This window comes from Vipera ursinii, assembly GCF_947247035.1.
Source record: "Vipera ursinii genome assembly, chromosome: 7".
Lineage (NCBI taxonomy): Eukaryota > Metazoa > Chordata > Lepidosauria > Squamata > Viperidae > Vipera > Vipera ursinii.
Window position 1 is genome coordinate 59933184 of NC_139521.1, and position 20877 is coordinate 59954060.

The 20877-nt window shown below is 39.1% G+C and overlaps 1 protein-coding gene across 1 annotated transcript in view; it reads left to right on the forward strand.

The window, feature by feature from the left end:
- STPG2 (sperm tail PG-rich repeat containing 2) overlaps positions 1-20877 on the forward strand; it is a gene marked incomplete at both ends in the record, with an annotated part of 198585 nt that overhangs the window by 13997 nt on the left and 163711 nt on the right. Inside the window, 4 exons of the mRNA XM_083367062.1 lie at positions 8977-9092; positions 11384-11495; positions 16065-16173; positions 17304-17611. Coding sequence (XP_083223188.1) covers positions 8977-9092; positions 11384-11495; positions 16065-16173; positions 17304-17611 — 645 coding nt within the window. The remainder of the gene's footprint in view (positions 1-8976; positions 9093-11383; positions 11496-16064; positions 16174-17303; positions 17612-20877) is intronic.

Genomic DNA, 20877 nt, shown 5'->3' on the forward strand with positions numbered 1-20877 from the left:
CTTTATTACTTCGAGTTGCTTGGTTGCCCCATCTGATGACATCACTATATATATTATATGGTATATATTAATAATATATATTATATTTTTTGGAAACTAATTTAGTTTAGTTTATGGAACTGATCTCTCAATGCGGCATACATACAAGAATATAAGGAATCCACATGTGAACATGCAAACATGTTTGTTTGCATAACGTTCTTTAAATGTTGCTATAAGGTACTTCTGTGGATCCATAATAGAGAAATGGGAGGAAGTGCACATAAATCGTTATAATGTTTCTTGGCTTCTTGCTTTTGTTCCTTGGCTTTGTACTGAGTCATGTATTGTTCTGTAGGCATATTGTGCCTCTCTTTTTAGAGGAGTGACTTTAAATTTTTGTAGTATAACTATTTTTCTTAGGGCTCTTTTTAACCCTGAGTATTGGTAACTCGGCATAAAAGAGCAAGAACATAAAATAAACATTTTGGCAGACCTAATAATATATAGCACTTGTGGGTATGAAGGCTTTTTACCCTTGATTGGGAGGGAGGCTCTTTATGAGAATAGGGGTTATTGTTGAAAAAGAGAAAAATGGGCTGGAAGACTAAGTGGCAGCATACTGGATGCCTTTGAACACTGATTGGTCACCTGTAAAACTTAAATAAGATTCCCCTTTTTAAAAACCTGCCTTAGCCAGATATACTTTTCCTCATCTTCATCCAATTTTGTCCCCCCATCTATTTTTTTTCTTTTCTTTCCTTATTGATATTTCTACCACTTCCTAATTTCCATCTTGATATTTTTAGTTTTTTCTCTTCTACTGAAAGACTGTGTGTCTCTGCATGCATGGAATAGTACATTTTTCTGTGTGAGAGTGGTTTGCGGATATAAGTTTGAAAGGTTGATATATGCAGATTGCAATCAATTAATTTTATAAATGTGGTGCTATATTTTACAGGCAATTAATTTTAATCGTAATTATTAATTCAGTTAATATTAATATACTTTCTGTCCTTGTCTTAGCCTTTTTTGGATTGTTTTTTTTCTGGCATAGTATAGATACAGATATACATTTAAGTATACACATACAACCATGTATCCCTGGTACAAATTCATAGTAGGTTAGTGGTAGAAATCTTTATTATTATTTTCAAGTAAAGTTAGCAAGTATAGGTGGACACTGTGGAGAAGATAGGAGTTTTATCTGTGTGGGTTTGTGTGTGTGTTTATGTGTGCTTTCTTGCCTACTTTTCCTTTTTAGGAAGGATTGACTTAAATTCAGAACCATTTTGCTAGCTATCTCTGTAGAAATACCCTCTGTACATAAATAAATGGTCAGAAGACTTGTCAAAGTCAGAGGCTTTGAAGCATCCATGACAAATATCCAAGCAACTGCAACCATTTCATGGATTTGAGAAATGGATCTGGAAGAGTCACTTTGCTCACTGAATTATTTTCATAGAGCTAATCATTTCTATGCATAACAAAATAATTCAAAAAATGTTTGTAGGTATTTCATTGTATAATTGCCTTCAACATTTTTAGTTTTTTACGTATTTATTTACTAAATGCATATGCTTTAGTCTGATATTTTCTCAGATCTTAAATTTACATGTTTTTTTTAATTCAACAAAAGATTTTAGTTTGGAAGTATGCTTACTGCATATTCAGCGCTTTGTGGAAGTCCTGAGGCAACTGCAAAAATCATTCACAGGCTACATCTTTTAACAATAGAGAACAATAATGCAAGCTTTGTGCTTAACTAAAATAAATATGATGTCAATGTAATACTGCTTGTAATTCTGTGAGCTGTAGGTGAAAAGTAGTGGTGTTCTGTTATTCTGTTTTTGTCGTCTATTGTCAAATCAGTTCCAAGGGAGGACCTCTTAAAAGACTGACCACCAACAGAACTTAATTAGTTGTTGCCTACAACTTAGATCTTAAGCCATTCTTAATAAGCTACAGCCCATACAAGATGACTCTGCCCTTTCTCAGATATTGGTGGAAGGTCCATATTTGCAGACAACCACCCAATCTGAAGCAGATTCTCAAAAGCCACAAGATATAGCAGGACAATGATACCAACATGGGAAACAGACTCTATAAAATTCAGATGTCTACTTTGCTCTCACACCAACACCATTACAGGCCCCAACAGGTATACTCACAAGTTTAGGGGCATATTCTCCTGCTTTTCCTCCAGTGTAATATGTGTTATGTTTCGGGTTCGGACGAGCAGGAAAGACGCCAGGCAGATGAGTACAGAAGAATAGTTGCTTTATTCATAACTGTAACTGTACTGAGGATTAAGGGTAACCATGCAGTCTTTATATAGTCTTCCATAGTCTCAACAACCAATCAGATTGAACCCATCATTCCCGCCAAGTTGACTGCAGCCAGGACTGGAAAGTCCTATCTGTGTTGCTGGAGAACCGTTAGCTTTCCAGCGTATATTCCCAAAAGCTCAATACATAACAATATGTAACAGATTTTTCATGAAAGAATTACTGTACAGAAGTTTGACATCAGGATTGAAACCAATTCTAAAATAATATGGCAAATCTCAAAGTGATTATTTTAGAAAGGAATATCACAGTATCATTGAACAAGAAATTGTTTAACTTCCATAAATCAAAAGTTTTGAGCACTCTTTGAAGGTCTGTACCAGGGGTGTCAAAACATGCAACGTTACGTGACGTGTCGTGATGTATTGGGACTTTTTTCCATTGCCTGCAATGGGGTGGGCATGGTTTCGCCATGATGCATCCGAGCCACGGGCCAGCAGTTTTACACCCCTGGTCTGAACAGGCAGAATGGTGTTTTAATGCATTACAATTGTAACTTGCAACTACATAACCAAACTGTCTTCCTTTCTTCCCCAAGAGGTAGCCCTAGTTTAAATCCCACATCAATCTAGTCCTCTGTGCATATGATGAAGTGAGTTGCAGCTCACTAAACCTTATGCTTTTTAATAATATTTATTACTTACAAAGAAAAACCAGCCTCTTAATTACGTATAAGTTTTCAGGCAGTGCATTAGAGGGCAGCAGAGTCATTCAGTTGAGCTGCATGATTTTGGCACTGAAGCATTTTTCTATGGAAAATTGCCTATATTAGATATTAAAAAAGAAAAACCAAGTCTTTAAGCTTTTAAAAAGATTAAGGATATCTTATTAAGAATTAAATGAACTATAGATGATTCTATTGATGCATCAATGTTTTATTTTGCTTTTATGAATTATTTATGTTCCTGGGTTTGTTTCCAAAAATGATTTGTTTATTATAATAATTCATAGTTATCTTTGAGTATTCTTGCAGATTGGAACCTATATACCTAGGTTTCATCTTGCTTATTGCCATTCCTTGATTTCACTGCAGAATGAGAAGAATTGCGTTTGCAAAATATGGAGTGGAAATAGGTGCTATGATAAGGACGGAACTGCTTTGTCTTGAAAATCTTAAATATTATAAAAATGGTCCACAGAGCCTAAATAGATACTATAGAGTTCCATGAGAAAGGAGAAGAAATAGAACATACACTTAGTTATCTGTTCCAGAGTAAGTTTATTCAGGTGAATTGTTGCTGGTTTTTTTATTTAAAAAAATCAGAACATAAGCTCTCCTCAAATCTGCTAGATTTTAGTTACAAGCTCAAGGAGGGTAAAACTCTAAAATCTGCAAAGCATCTATGATTTTGTTGTTGTTATAGATATTGAAATTAAACAACAAAATTCACTTCTTGATTTTCTTCCAAATTATTGCCTAACACCAAAAATAGACATAGGTATGGTATCTGGATTCCTCCTCCTCCTCCTCCTCCCTCTTTTAGGACAGATTGATCAGCAAACTGGTTAAAAAATATAAATGGGATAGTCATTGATTTATACTTCAGTTGGGTTTAATATGCCTAAAACCCAATAAATTTTACTTGGACCAGGAAGAGGCATACTTAAATCCTTATCAACCATAGGGATCAATAAATTAATTTGGAGCAATGACTTTCTATCACCTCATCCTATTTCACAAGGTTGTTTGCAACTGTTCTGGTCCAAGGAAAAAAATACAAATAGGTCATGGAGGTGAAGTTAACCTCATGTAGCAAATCTAGTATATTATCATATAATACTTTGATTTATTCTTTTATTGTAGACAGTGGATATCATACTGTTATGAGTTTTTCAAACCAGTATTAAGAGAAAAGCATACAGTGTAAGTTTTTTACCATATTGGAAGACTACATCCACAATCATTTTTGTGAGCCTGGCAGTTATATAAATTTAATACCTACGTAGTTAAAGAATGATTGTAGGAGACCTGTTTCAATTTTCCTTATTAACATTATATTCTACACAATGCACCTTTTTTTGTTTTGGAGAACTGCATATGCAGTTATGACAATGATTTGAAGTGCTTGCAGCTGGATGCTTTTAATAATAGAAGACATTTCATGTTCCTGAAAATTTCCTTTCCAAGCATTTTGAAATATGATAAATGCTTATTTCCATCTGAGGCAGTATGTGATGTAATCTGAAATCTGTGTAGTCTATCTTACATATTCATGCTAGGAATGCTGACACTGATAAATTATCTAATGTTGGGAACATGCTGGGAAATATCTGTGCTGCTGCTGCAGCACTGAAAGACAGTCCATTAGTGGTAGAATTAATGCACTTTGGGACTTTTAATTCTTCATGGAATCTATTTCCATATTTAATTACTGGAAAGTCTTGGGAAAAAGTTCTAAAGCACCTTCATCCATTTTTATTGTCAACAGGAGTGTCGATTAGTAATTCTTCAAGTTATATTGTAATGTTCACTTAAAATAATGCACCTCCTTGCTGAGTTTGCTTCAATTAAACCATATTTTATTTCCTAATGACATAGCAAGATGACAGCGACCTTGAAGTTGGTATTGTCAACATTTCTTGGCAAAAGAGGATGATGATTTAGACTTAAGAGGGCATCCATTTATTCTGTTTTTAAAAGGTTTTTTTTTTTTAAAAAAAGTCCATTAGGGATTAGGATTTTATGTGACTAATGCACAGGTTAGTGAGTTAAGTATCAGTCACTTTTATATTATTTTTAATGCTAAGGTTAACCTAGATATAGGCAAGGAAATAATTGTATTCAATTTATTGAGTCTGAGAAAGAATAGCTTGCAGTCAGAGTGCCTCTTCAAACTGCTTTCAGAACTCAATTGCTAAAAATGCTTTTTGTAAATATTAAAGAGATATTGACTGAAATGTTCTTTCATATATACCAAATTTAGTTATTGGGTTTTTAGGTTTGTAATGAAACAAAACACATATTTTCGTAACTGCAGAAAAACCTACAGAATCATCTCTTTAACATCAACCCTTTTTCAGCAAAAGTTGAACCAACATTTTGCAGCAAATAAATGCACAAAAAAAACAAATAGCACATAATCTATGTGATTTTAAAAAAATCTTTGATAGTATATAGTTAGCTCTGCCAGAGAACTGCTGTTAAACTTCTACTGTAGCAAAAAGATACTAGATAAAAGAATAGTGGGACTGTAGCGCTAATACAGATATTTTGGTGTATGCTTTCTTAAATTTTCATTCATTTGAACCATAAGTACAATCATAAATATAAGTAGTACAAATATGTAAAGTTTGGGGGGAATAATAAAGAAGGAAATGAATATAGGTAATTACATACTAATAGTACACATGCAGAGGATGCTAATTAAGTGTGACTCAGTTATTTTTACATTGCCAAAGCTTGCAGCAAAGATGGTGTATCATGTGTAATTTATGGAAGCAAATGTTTCAGTACCACTAAACCAGTATTACTATCATTCTGCATTTCTGTTTATTCTCCTAATACCAAAAGATGATTCTGATAATTTAGTACTAAAAGTCAAAAGAATATACTCAATTGTTCTTTTAATTTCTTTTGATTAGGGCTAGTTTTTCAAATACACTTCCACAATATTTTTGCAACATACCTATATTTTATTTCCAATTACCATTGGAAGAAGCAAAGTAGTACTGAGATTTACAAAGATATAGTTATTAAACTGCTTGATTAAGCTATTGGTGAGGAAACTATTAAGGCTGGATCCATGGAGGGGTGCCATTTAAGTGATCGGCCTATCTGAAGTACAAACATAAGATGATCAATGCTTGATCTAAATGAGTTGCAGAGCATAGTGGAGAAGTTCTGAATTGATGAAATAGATTTCAGTAATTCAAAATGCGGAAGGAAATATAACTTTATTTTAAATAACTTATTTTTCAAAAAGCCTTGTACCTCTATTCATGTTTTTTTCATTTAGACACGGTTTTGTAATTGTTATATAGTTGTACTGAATGAGTGAATTATTGAGATGTATTTTTTCTACATTCATAATAAAAAGCTTCTTACATGTAGAAAACATCATCATCATCATTCATCCCAGTGTTCCTCCTTAACTCTAGCCATTTGTACACATTGTTCCAGATTTTATAATAGTCCGTTTCGGTTTTGTTTTTGATCTCTAATGTTAACCTATCCATTTCAGCACAGGATAGGATTTTGCTTATTAATTCTTCTTCAGTAGGGGTTTCTTTCCTTTTCCATTTTTGAGCGTAAGCCAATTTTGCTGCAGTCAAAATATGCAGAATTAAGTATAAAGATCCTTCGTTGAATTTATTGCTAATAATCCCTAGTAGGAAGGTTTTGGGTTTTAGTTCAATTTTTTGTAATGTTATCTCTTCAAGCCAATTTTTTATCAGGTGCCAAAAATTTTGAGCTTTTAGACATTCCCACCACATGTGATAATAGGTCCTGGGTAACTTTCTACATTTCCAGCATGTCAGTGAGGTTTTGTTTATCCATTTTTGCTAGCCTTGTGGGGGGAAGTTGCCACCTATAAAACATCTTGTATAAATTTTCTTTATAGGTGGTGGCTAGCGTTAGCCTCCTGTTCTATGGGACAGCATAGTGATTGCCAATTGTCTAGATCAGACATGTCAAACACAAGGCCTGGGGGCCGGATCCGGCCCGTGAATTGGTTTCATGTGGCCTGCGAAGCCATCCTGGAAACAGTGAGGGAACGGCCCCCACTGCCTTGGCCCTGGCCCAGAGACCCTCCTTCTGCCAGAGACCCTCAGATCTGTCCCACTCCTGCCCAGGCCCCCATAGGCACCCTTGATGCGAACGATGTAGAGCTGGCCATGCTCACCCAGTGGGCCATACGCACTCTAGCCACGCCCACCCAGTAGGCCATGCCCACCCTGGTCATACCCACCCGGCCCCCTGAGGGCAACCGCAGTGCTGATGCGGCCCTCAATGAAATTGAGTTTGACACCCCTGGTCTAGATCAATGGTATAGCCAAAATTTTTGCTCCAGATTAGCATTGTAACTTTAACCTGTTCTGCTAACATATCTTGTTCTAATAAATATTGATGTATCTTTTTTATCGTGGGCCTACTTGCAAATACAGATACAGAAAAGACAAAAAAGAACCCGGGATAAAATTAGAGCACACAGAATTAGATAAAATCCTATTAGGAACAGAAGACAAAATGATACAGTGATATGAGAACTCTTGAGCAAGTTTCTTTGTAAGCACCACTTGCTGAAATGGCTTCATGAACATAGGACACATCAAGCTTTGTATTCATTTGGAAATAAGGTTCCTTTAAACTCAGTGTTCTGTTCCAGCCTACGACTGGCCCTGTTTGAATGTCAGGGACAACCCTTTTTTATAATCAACAGGCTGGAACTATCCCAACCAAATTTATTTACAAAAGTTAAATGAAAAGTTCAAACAAGACTTAAACCAAAAAGGTTAAACAAGAGTTAAACAATAACAGACCAGGACTCTCGCAGAAGCTCTTCAAACGGTTGCCTTCAGCAACCAGCACCTCCCACACATTCCCCTTTTAACAGCAGACCCAAGGCATGTCTTCTCATGGCCTTCTCCCGAGTTGCCTCATTGCTTTCCTTTGCTCAGTTTTGCTAGATTGCCTCCTGCTCCTAGCATCCCTGAATAGAGCCAGCTGTGGATCATCTTCTTCCAATCCTTCATGCTCACACAGCTGGGTCTGAGGAGGAACAAGATGGGAGGGGCCAGGCTGAGAGTTCTGCGGTGCATCAGAACCTTCCTCTGACACCAAAGGCTCTCCAAACTCCTCCTCCTCCTCCTCTTCAGAATCGTCCGACTCAGCTGCTGAAACCACAGGCTGACGCTGAATCACAATACTCAGTGGGACTTATTTTTGAACAGACAACATTAGAATTGCCTATTTGGTGACCAGTTACAATTCTGAGTCTTGTTTTCTTTTCAGATTTGAGTAAAGCAAGGTGAAATAGAAAGGTGTCATGATAATTTCATTCAGTGAGAATAATATATGTAGGACTATTTGTATATGAATGGACTGTAAGAGTTTTAATACACCTTGTTAATATTTACTGCTTATTTGGAAATGTCTTAGATTTGTGAATATACCTTTTAGAAACCACTGGATGGTGCTCTAATTCCATTCCTATAATACTATTGTACTTTTGTGTTCTTTTTCTACTTTTGCAGGTTACAAACTACTTCATATGTAACATTGTCATGTACATAGAAAGCAGTTGTCTGCTTATCTATGTTCAGATTTATTCAACCAATTCACTGATCCAAGGGAAAAACTGTTGTCAGATATTTTCTGCTTTATTTATTATAAATGTAATTGTACCATATCTGTGGTTGTAATAGTGATTAGTTTTATATAAGCATCAACTCAATTTGCTGAGAAGAAAAATATAGTAGTTGCAGGATATGAATTTCTAAATGTGTGTTTTTGATTTTTTCAGGTACATAAAATCAGATTTTGAGATTTTGGCAGTGCTATGGATTATTCATTTATGTCTGAATTATACAGTATATTAACTTTAATATTGGCTACAATTACTGAACTTATAGTATGAAATTGTAGCTCAAACTTTGCTTATGTCTTGTGAAAAAAATGAGAATAAACTCTGTATTCATTTTCTTTCAGAATGAAGCTTATCCAACTTTGAAATATAAAGGGGTGCATTTTGGCAATTTGACAGAAAAGCGTCTTGAATTTAAGCCACAAGAGGGCCCTGGACCTGCACACTATGATATAATTCCGTATGTAATTCAACCAGTACTTTGAATCATATTTGCCCCTTGTAACATTGTAATCAACAAATGCTGTGTAATTCTGGTGGGGGGGAAAGGGGAAGACAGGAAGGACACACTTGGGTTTTGAGGGTTGTTTGAAGGCCATATTCCAAAACCAGGATAATGAAAAGTGAAACTAGAATAATGTTGAATAATTCTAATTATATAGTTCACAGACTCATAAAGTCAAAGTAATATAGGGGAAACAAGCTCATCACTTCCCTCAGAAATTGGTTCTGTTGTTGAACTAATCTTAACATTATAACTTCTTTTCCTAAGTTGAACAAGAATGACTCTTATCTCCATTATGTTTTTATCTTGTCCAGTGGTGGGATTCAGCCACTTCACACCACTTTGCAGAACCAGTAGCTAATTTTTTGTTGCCCAGGCCCAGAATGGACTTCCGGAAGCGGCATCCACACAGAGAACCGGTTGTTCACATATTTGAATTCCACCACTGGGGGGGGGGGAGAGAGAGAGAGAGAGAGAGAGAGAGAGAGAGAGAGAGAGAGAGAGAGAGAGAGAGAGAGATACCCCTCATCTACTTGAAGATATAGCAGCTCCCAAACTTACCTTTCCCCTCTCTGTTCTTTCATGCCATGCAATTAAATGGTTCTCAATGGCTGCATCATCTCTCTCATCTCCAGTTATCTTAATATTAACTATGGTTTGTTTCAAAGAAGCCAAACCTTCGTTATTATCACCTACTATACTGTCAATTTAGTGCAGTGCTAAGTAGCATGTTCTGAGAAATGACTGAAGGCAGAAAATTTGTTGCTTATTCATGTTGCCTGTAAATAATGTTAACTTGTCAGCCCATCTGTTTCTTTATGATCAGTGTTACTCACTGATAGTTATCTCCTTACGAGTCCCTAGACCATATTTGTTTTTCAGTATGTGTATGAAACTCTTTCTAGTTAGAATTTAAAGAATGATTTTTCTTGATTCATTTAAGTTCTGAAGGTCAACCTGCATGCAAAGACAAGATATCTCTGTGTTGAAATATGCTGATTCTTCTATCATGGCCATCTTTGAGCTATTTTTCTTATAGTCTTACTTACTTTGGCTAAAGATAGAATACTTTTTATAGAGAATAGAAGGAAAATGAAATGAGGATAGGGTTGATTTAAACTTCTATCTTCTTGTATGTTCTTTTTATTCCTTCAATTAAACTGCAGGATGCCACACGAAGAATACTAAAAGTTTTTGAAACAGTGATGCATTAAAGATACAAATCACAAACAGATTAGTAATAATAAAAACAAATAGTTAACAGTTTAAATTTCCATAGTTTTATAAGGCATTAATTACTAAATTAATTAATTATTATTTTATTAATTTCATTTTGATGCTGTCTGACTCCAGCCAAATGGCTTCATTTTATTCAAGTATCTAAACATCTGTTCCAAATTAATCTTTTTTTTAAAGCATGCTATAAATAAAAAAAGGAAACTTAGAAGACAGAAATCTTGCCTTGAACAATTAGTTATACTTTTTTCAAAACATATTTTCCCGTGGTTTTGGAAAGTAATATGACCTAAGAGTAAAGCAGCTAAAACATGAAGAAGCTTTTAAATGTTAAGAAGAATGCTAAAAAATACTCCGGTATTTGTAAAGTGCCAGTTTGGTCTAGTGCAGGGGTAGACAACCTTGGCTCTTTTATGACTCGTGGACTTGAATTCCACGAGTCATAAAAGAGCCAAGGTTGCCTACCCCTGGTCTAGTGGTTAAGGCATCAGGCTAGAAACGGTGAGACCATGAGTTCTAATCCTGCCTTAGCCATGAAAGCCAGCTGGGTGACCTTGTGCCAGTCATTCTCTCTCAGCCTAATTCACCTCACAGGTTGTGGTTGTTGTGGGAAAAATAAGAAATTGGATTTGTTTGCCACTTTGAATTATTTGTAACAATAGTAAAGGCAGGATATGAATACATAAACTAACCATTGCTAAGTTATTGCAAGAAACATGACTTTTCTGCATGTAATAGTTACACAGCTTTCTAGGCCTCCTCTGCCTCTACTGTAGTTTGATTGGTAATTTACCTGCGAGAAGAAAACTTGAAAATGAAAAATAGATCTTATTCCATTATATAAGTGGAGGCTATGCTATTAGTGAGCAAACTGGCTTTTCATTTGTTCTTGCAAAAGCAGCTGTTTTTAATGTTCCTCTTGGGGGGAAAAGGGGAAAAGCATTTTGTGCATGTTTTAGGAGCTCAGGCATTTAAAAGGCAACTCATAAATCTCCTCAAATTTTCTAAAGGGAAAGTGCAGTGCATTGTGAAAATGTCAACATCAAGAAGGAAGACAAGAAAAAATGTGTTCTCTATATTCCACGGTATCATGAAGAAATAGTATTACAGGAAGAAAAAAAGGTAACGCTAACTGAACATAGTCATTTGCAATATGTAGAAAATTATTTATGACGGGATGGAAGGTTCCCATTCGAAACAGCCTACGTTTAAAAAAAGGAGCATGAGCTGTGGAATAAAAATAACTGGTGAGCTTCTACAAAGCAGGGCTTTTAGAAGATGAATTTGCATAGACTTAAGCAAAGTATGATATATTTTTGTTACATTATTATAACACATTCTTTAGTATATGACTTTTGACCGGGACGCCCTACGCACAGTCACTCATGCGCTTGTGACCTCCCGTTTGGACTACTGTAACGCTCTCTACATGGGGCTGCCCTTGAAGACCACTCGGAGGCTTCAACTGGTGCAGAATGCGGCCGCGCGAGTTGTAATGGGGGTTTCCCGATACTCCCATGTAACACCTCTACTCCGCGAGCTGCATTGGCTTCCGGTTGCCCTCCGGGTGAAATTCAAGGTGCTGGTTATCACCTATAAAGCCCTACATGGCCTGGGTCCGGGATATTTGAGGGAACACCTGCTGCCGGCATCAAACGCCCTTCGCCCAGTGCGCTCCCACAGGGAGGGTCTGCTCAGGGTTCCGCCGGTGAGAGATTGCCGGCGGGTGACACCCAGGGATAGGGCCTTCTCAGTGGGAGCGCCTGCCCTCTGGAACCAGCTGCCGGTGGAGCTGAGGACTGCCCCCGACCTCCGATCATTCCGCCGGGGCCTGAAGACCTGGCTTTTTCAGCTCTCGGGCCCAGACTGAGGAAGAATTTTTAATTTGGGTTTTTTTTAACTGACTACAGGGTTAATTTAATACTTTTTAATTTGTTCTTAATTTTTGTATTTTGGATTTTTAATTCCCTGTAAACCGCCCTGAGTCCTCAGGGAATAGGGCGGTATATAAATATAACTAAATAAATAAATAAATAAATAAAGTCATGGAAGAATTGAAGAAACAGCAGGAGAAATGCTTTTATTGTATTTCTTCCAAATAGGAAAAAAGTCACAATTTTCAGTCTTATTTTTGAAATATAACCTTAAGAGGATAGTTTTCAGTTTGATGAGTCATTCCTACAGCTCACGGAGTATCCCTTTTTTTTTTTTGGTCTAATTCTTTAAGCTCTCATACTGTCCCTGCTGTTCCATCTATTTATCTGTCAGGTCCATATTGCTCAAGTATCTCAAACAATAACTTCACTTGCCAAGTACTGAGATTTAATAGCATTTTTTTTTATTGAAAAGTTTTTCAATACATTTTATCTTTAACAACCCCTCCCCCCACCCCCTACCCAACCCTCCCCGACCCTCCTCCCCTCCCCTTCCCCCCTCCCCGTCCCCGACTTCCCAGAGCTAAATACAAGGTATAAAAGTAAAAACAATCATAAACAACCATATGCTAACAGAAATAAACTATTGAGTCTATCGCACTCTAGCTCGTATAAAATGACTACAAGCAATACTAGTATCACATCAAAACTTATGCAAATGCTAAATGAAACTTTTTAGTCCCATATTTATTCTGGATGTAATCAATCCATTTTTTCCACTCCGTAATATAACGTTGTTGCGAATGGTCTTTCAAGTACGCCGATATCTTTGCCATTTCCGCCAGGTCAGAAACTTTTAAAGTCCATTCTTCTATAGTCGGCAGTTCCTCCTTCTTCCAATATTGACCTACTAAAAGTCTTGCTGCTGTTAATTTAATAGCATTATTGTGTAAGCATTATAAGACGAGTAAATAGGCTTTTCTTGTTTTGTTCACATGGCTCATTTCCCCCCCTCTTTGCTACAGAGAAGCACGCCTTCTCTGTAGCATGGTCTATCCTCTGCAGTGAGGTTCCCCCTGAAATTTAAATGGCTTCTGCCCTGTTGCTATGTTGAAGAGTCCTCAAGATGTGACTCTCCACCCAGGCTTTTGTTAAGGATGATTGATGCCCCTTTTCTTTCTTTTTCCTGTTCCCATCTGTGTTTGTTTTCTCTGTATCTTTTTTTGTTTGTTTGTATTTCTTAAAATGCTACTTGCTTTTAAATGTTTTAACAATTTGTAAATTGTCCAAAGTTGTTGGGAAATGGATGGTATATAAATTATTATTATTATAGACTCTATAATAATCTATCCATCGATGCCATGGATAATAGAATAACGAAATCTTTAGGTGGTGTGTTAAATTACAATCTTGACAACTGCGAGGTTATTTTATTATTTGTTCATTAAAATTTTATTGCTTTTTATTTGTGAGCTCAAGATAGTATATATAATGTTCCCATTATGGTTTTTCATCATTTCAGTTTCAGAGGCTCCTAAATTAGGGAAATAATCCCATAGCCTTTGTTAATTCTTGATGAAGACTTATTTTTATTGAAATACTGCTGTCAGCTGGGTCTTTCTTAACATAATATAAAGGATGGCACAGGTGGTCCTCAATTTACAATCATTTGTTTAGTGACCATTCAGTTACAACAACACTTATGATGGTTTTTCACACTTAACAACCATTACAGCAGGCATGTCTAACTCAACACATGACATCACCAATGTATCGCAACTTTTTCCCCATTGCCGGCAATGGGGTGGGCGCGGTTTCAGCGTGATGCATCCAGCCCGTGGGCCGGCAGTTTGACACGCCTGCATTACAGCATCCCCACAGTTAGTTGCACTGGCCTGGGGTCATTTAAAGATGATTTGTAACCTTCCCAGCCAGCTTCTGACAAAGTCAATGGGGGAAGTCGGATTGGCTTAATGACCGCATGATTCACTTAACAATTGCAGTGATTTGCTTAATAACTATGTCCAAAAGATTGTAAAATGGAGCAAAGCTCACTTAACAATTGCCCTGCTTAACAATGGAAATTGTGGTTGTAAGTCGAGGATTATCTGGTTATTACCTTTTGTTTTACATGAGAAAGTTGTTCACTTAGTTTCACTTGATATTAGCAAATGGCAGTATAACAAATAAGTATATAAGGATGGAACAATGAGGCAGATATTTTATAAAGCTAGACTTTTCCTTTGTACTTATTCTTCATTCCCATGCTTATATGCAGCATTCCCACAAAGGTGTACTTGAAGTTTGTTATTAATACAGAATGAAGGTTGAAGGAACAGTATTTTGAGAATCCAAGTAACTATCTATTCTTCAATTAATCATCTTCTGTCTTCTTTGGGGTATTTGCTCATTTTGCTGAATATCATATCACCAAATTTTCACTTGTATATTCCTATTCCTGTTGACAGAAACAGATGGAGAAAAAATAATTACCTTTTATGTTGTGTGCTTTGATATATGTGATCTATTTATATGGGGGATATTTATATATGGGATAGCAGGTTAGAGTTTTGCTACAGAATTTTCTGGAATTCTTTCCTCTAGTATATGAGACACAGTAGAGGAGAGATACAATTATTTTGTACTTTGTAGGATAGAACTGACCTCTGAATGACATAACATACTGTACTGATTGACCTCCATCTTATAATATCATCTAACTTTCTTATGCTTACAAAGTCTTGATGATTTACAGTTAATCACCATTGAGTTTGACTATTGTAATGCACTGTACACAGATTTATTGGAATAGCTATAATAACAAAACCTTGTAAGTCTGAATGTGCTTTCCTTCCTTCCCCGTTTATTTTCATCTGAATTGGGGTGGGGGTTGTATTTGAGGTAATTTCCTAAACCACTTTCTTGGTCTGGGTTCAAGCCTCACTTATGTGATTGTTGCCTTTGTAATGTTTTTTTCCATATTTTCTTCAAGGACGTCCTCTATATTCATTATGCTAGCCTTCCTCATATACTTGAGAGTCCCAGGTGGAGGCAGAAATGTGTCCTTCTAGTAACACTAAAAGTCTTTCAGTTGAATGTGAGAAGAAAAATCTAAATAAGATGTTTGATAGCAGAACCAATTATCCAGAGTTATATAACTATATTGAAGCAGAGGCTGAATAGCTATTAGTCAGGAACTTTTTTTAAGATGGCACCCAGGACAACATGAAGGTTGTGGAGATTGGGCACCAGTGGAGAAGTTGGTGGAGAGGTTCGAGGGACTAGAGATGAAGAGTGGAGAGCAACCCTTTCACTCTTCCCATGCAAGTGATCATGATGATCAGTGGAGCAGACGTCAGTCCACGCTGAAGAGAAGCCCCAGCCCCACCTATGGAGCACAAGTGGCTTCCCCATCTTCAAAACCACCAGCATTAACCTCCAGCCCTGCAAGGTGGGACAGCCCTGAATGCCCCTCTGAACACGGAGGCCCATGACGTCACTCCTCTAGAAGCCCTGACCGTCACTACCATCGGTCACACAGCCCAGGGCTTCACTGTCGGCACCACCCAAGCCCGAAAACTCTGCAGGGGGAAGACTCAGATGTGAGCCTGCAACATGATATAATACAACAGTTGCACAAGCTTTTTCGCTGGGCAGCAACAGGTGAGAGCACTGCAACTGTTGGGGGCCCTGCCACAATTAATGATGCCATAGCCACCGCCACTGGAAGGTCAGCCATAGGTGGGAGTGCCACAGTGGGATAGACAATCACCTTTCCCAGGCCTGTGTCTATTGAGCTGTCCCCAACTTATTGCAGGAGTGGTACCAGGCAGCAGTAAGATTGGACTTTGAGCTGGCTTGTTATAAGAAACCACCACCTCAGGAAGCTGGGAAGAAGCCAGAACAGACCAGACAACCACCTCCCTGTAAGCCTCCAGCCATTGCAGCTGCAGAGCCCCCCAGACCACCTGCTGGTCCACCAATCAAATGCTTCATATATGGGCAACAGGGACACTGAGCAGCGAGCTGCCCGGTCCCATCCCATACCCCTAGCAGCAGAGCAGATTGGGACCACCAGCGAGGAAGAAACCAGTTCAGCAGCCAGCAAGAGAGAAGTCAAACTGGATCACACAAAAACCCGTTGGCCAGGTTACATTGACCACGCAGGAGAGTGCCGAGGCCCAAGCTGGATCTGCTACCGCTCTGCCCTCCTACAACAGCGACGATGAGGGGGAGAACGATCCGATGGTGAGTCGACCCATTCCACCTTTTTCTTTCTCAGCCAAACTCATAGTCCCCAAGACAGGTGCATGAATAGATTCGAAAGTGCTATTGGACTCAGAGTACTCCTAGTGCATTATTAGTTGCCACTTGCCCATAAACTGGGTATACGAGCTCTCCAAATCCATGAGATTTGAGCAAACTGATGGCTCCTTAATGGGAAAAACTTTGGTCACACAATTGACAGAGCCAGTACGCTTAGAAATAGGTGAACATTGGTAGTTCATCTGTTTCATGGTGGCTCTGAAGATGACTGAGGCAGTGATTCTAAGGCAGGGGTGTCAAACTCAATTTCATTGAGGGCCACATCAGCATTGCAGTTGCCCTCGGGGCCAGGTGGGTATGGCCAGGGTGGGCGTGGCCTACTGGGTGGGCATGGCTAGAGTGCGTATGGCCTACTGGGTGGGCATGGCCAGCTATACATCGTTCGCATCAGGGGTGCCTATGGGGGCCTGGGCAGGAGTGGGACAGATCCAAGGGTCTCTGGCAGAAGGAGGGTCTCTGGGCTATGGCCAAGGCAGTGGGGGCCGTTCCCTCACTGTTTCCAGGATGGTTTCGCAGGCCACATGAAACCACTTTGCGGGCCTTGTGTTTGACATGTCTGTTCTAAGGCTAGCCTGGTTGGACAAATGGAAGCCGTTTATCTGGTGGGAAAAGGGGATAAGGACTGTGAGATTACCTATATAGCCCAAACCCTTACTTAATTCGGCTGACATTACTGGAGAGTTTAGGCTGTCCACCAAGTTAGCAAAGATAGCCTCCCTGTCTCAACCAGGTGAACCACTCATCCCCAGCGAATACCAGGATCTAGTGGAGGTGTTTAGTGAGAAAGAATATGACACCCTGCCTCCCCACCGGCTCAATGATAGCACCATTGAACTGTTACCAGGAGCTAAACTCCCACGGCCGAAGATGTATGCCATGACCCCCCTCAAAATGGAGGAACTGCAACAGTATGTGAACAACAACCTAGCAAGAGGATTTATTGAGTGGGCCAAATCTCAGATGGGAGCTCTAGTGTTATTTAAAGAGAAAAAAGATGGGTCACTTCATCTCTGCGTAGACTATAAAGGGTTAAACGCTGTGAGTGTAGAGAAAAAATACCCCCTCCCCCTCCTGAAGGACTTACTAACCCACCTGGCGAAGGGGAGTGATTTCACTAAGTTGGACCTGAGAGAGGCATATTACTGAGTAAGAATAAGAGAAGGAGATGAATGGAAAACAGCTTTTAACTGTCCTATCGGGAGCTATCAATTTAAAGTCATGCCATTTGGATTACGTGGGGCTCCAGCTGTCTTCATGCAGCTGATCAACCAGGTACTACATGATCATTTATACAAAGGAGTTTTGGTGTATCTTGATGATATCCTTATATACAGCACGAATATGGCTGACCACATAAAACTAGTGTGAGAAGTGTTAAAGAAGTTGTTGAATGCCGAACTATATGTTAAACTATCAAAGTGTGAGTTCCATCAGACCCGACTAGATTATCTTGGCTACAGAATTTCCAGTGAGGACATTGAAATGGACCCTGCTAAAGTGAAAGCCGTAATTGAGTGGCAACCCCCAAAGACTTGTAAACAGCTTCAGAGCTTTCTGGGATTCACCAACCTTTACCAACAGTTCATGCCCTTCTTTGCCAAAATTGCTTTATCCCTCACGGACATTGAAAACAGGCAAAGGGGGGGGGAAGCTGTGACCGGACCAGCTGCTAGCATGGACTATGAACTGTCAAACTGCTTTTGAGAATTTGAAAAGACTATTTGCGGTCAAACCAGTCCTAAAGCATCCTTGTCCAGGGAAACCCTTTGTGATTCAAGCTGATGCCAGCGACATGGCCATCGGAGCTCTACTATTGCAAAAGAACCATGATGGAGTCCTACAGCCCTGTGCCTACACCTCAAAAAAGTTCATTGATTGTGAGAGAAGGTAGGCAATGTGGGAGAAGGAAGCCTTCGCAATTCATTGGGCTCTATTAGAAGGGAGCAAGGTGCCTTTCGAGGTAGGGACTGATCACAAAAACCTAGAGGCACCGAAAACTCCCCACAAGCTGTCCCTGAAACAAGTACGGTGGGCGCAATATTTTAACTGATTTAACTTCACCCTGAAGTACATACTGGGGTGGGGAGGAAACTTTTTAGCTGACGCTTTATCCAGATTACCTTAATAAAAGGCCAGCATGAAGAGGTTAATGAAGCAATTATATCTACACTGCAAGCTGCTTCTGAAGTAACACCACGAAGAGCCCCTGGGGTGAGGAAATTAAAACAGGAACTCCTCAAGAAAAAACAAACCTCCTTGACATGCAGGAATGGTTTGGCTTACAAAGGGGGGAAGTTGTATTTGCATGAAACCCTCCACCTCAACACTCTCCAGCACGGTCATGATGTGATACAAGCTGGACACTTTGGATGTTTAAAAACACTGCATCTGGTTCATTCGCAATTTTGGTGGCCAGGTCTGAAACAGGATGTAGAGAACTATGTCAAGAGCTGTGCTGTGTGTACCACCATAAATAGAATTCCAGGAAAACCCCCTGGAATATTACAACCAGTGGCGGAGCCTTCTCAACCATGGGAGGAAATTGCTATGGATTTTATAGTAGAATTACCTGAAAGTAGGGGGAATATGATGATTTGGACTGTGATAGATCTATTTTCATTTCATTTCATTTCATCGCCTGCAAAGGACTTCCGTCGGCCCAATGACTAACCAAGATGTTTCTGAAGCACATCTACAGACTGCATTGCACACCAAAACAAATAATCTCAAAGCGGGGGGTGCAGTTTACAGCCAGGTTCTGGAGGAGTTTTCTCAGGTTAATTGGCTTATCACAAGAACTGTCATCAGCTTTTCACCCGTCTACAAATGGGGCAGCTGAATCAGCGAACTCAGTGGTGGAGCAGTATCTCAGATGCTATTTGGACTATCAGCAAACGAACTGGATTGACCTCTTCCCTTTCACAGAGGTGGCTTACAATAACTCTGTCCACAGCAGCACCGGTTTTATGCCTTTTAAAGTTGCCACAGGAAAAGAGTTCAACCCAATACCTGAATATCCTCAGGGACCTGTTACTTCCCAAATGCTTGACCAGTGGTTGAGGGGGTGGGAGGAGGTATGGAAAATCATGAAAATCGCTCTGAAAAAGGCTTCTGAGACATATAAAAAGTAGGCAGATAAAAAGAGGGCTCCCCAAAGATCATTCCAGGTTAGGGAAAAAGTTTATTTATTCACAAAATATTTACAACTTAAGTTGCCTAGTAAGAAGTTAGGACTGAAGTTCCTGGGTACCTACCCCATAGTAAGAATCATTAACCCAGTCATGGTAGAGTTAAAGCTTCCCAGACTCCTAGGTAAAGTCCACCCTGTGTTCCATTGTAGCCTACTGAAACCTTTTCAGGGTTCTACCTTATGACCTCCCCCTAAGAAGGCACCTGGGCCTCTCGTACTAGCCAGACACTCATTAAGAGGTGAAACGTATTCTTGACTAGACCTATATTCCATAGAGAGCCAATTGGTATAGTGGTTAAGGTGTTGGCCCAAAAACCAGGAGACAGAGTTTTAAGCCTCCCTTAAGCCTCCCTTAGTCACAAAAGCAATCTGGGTGACTTTGGGCCAGTCAGTTTCTCTCAGCTCAACCTACTTTTAAAGGTAAAGGTAAAGGTTCCCCTGCACATGTGTGCTAGTCGTTTCCAACTCTAGGGGCCGGTGCTCATCTCCGTTTCAAAGCCAAAGAGCCAGCACTTGTCCGAGGACGTCTCCGTGGTCAAGTGGCCAGCATGACTAGACGCCAAAGGCACACAGAATGCTGTTACCTTCCCACCGTAGTGGTCCCTATTTTTCTACTTGCATTTTTACGTGCTTTCGAACTGCTAGGTTGGCGGAAGCTGGGACGAGTAACAGGCGCTCACTCTGTTACGCGGCACTCGGGATTCGACCCGCCAAACTGCCGACCTTCTGATCGACAAGCTCAGCGTGCTAACCCACTGAGCCACCGTGTCCCTATAACCTACTTTTGCCAAGTTGTTATTAAGGACAAAATAGGAGGTCAGGTATTGTGTCCTTCTTTCAGATTTGTAAACAGCTACATATAAATATTAAATGGGGTTAAATTTCTAGAAATATGTATTTAACTTTGTACTAACTAGAGATTATGGCAATGTGGAGGCTTTTTTATTATTTTAAAATGTTTTTACTTGGGAGCTGCCAAGAGTTGTTGGAAGTTGAACGGCATACAAATTAATTATTTATAAAAAATTGTTCACTTAGGGATACTGAAACATACAATGTGACTAAGAGTGCCTAAAATTCTACATATAACTGTTTAGTGAACCATGCATTGCAT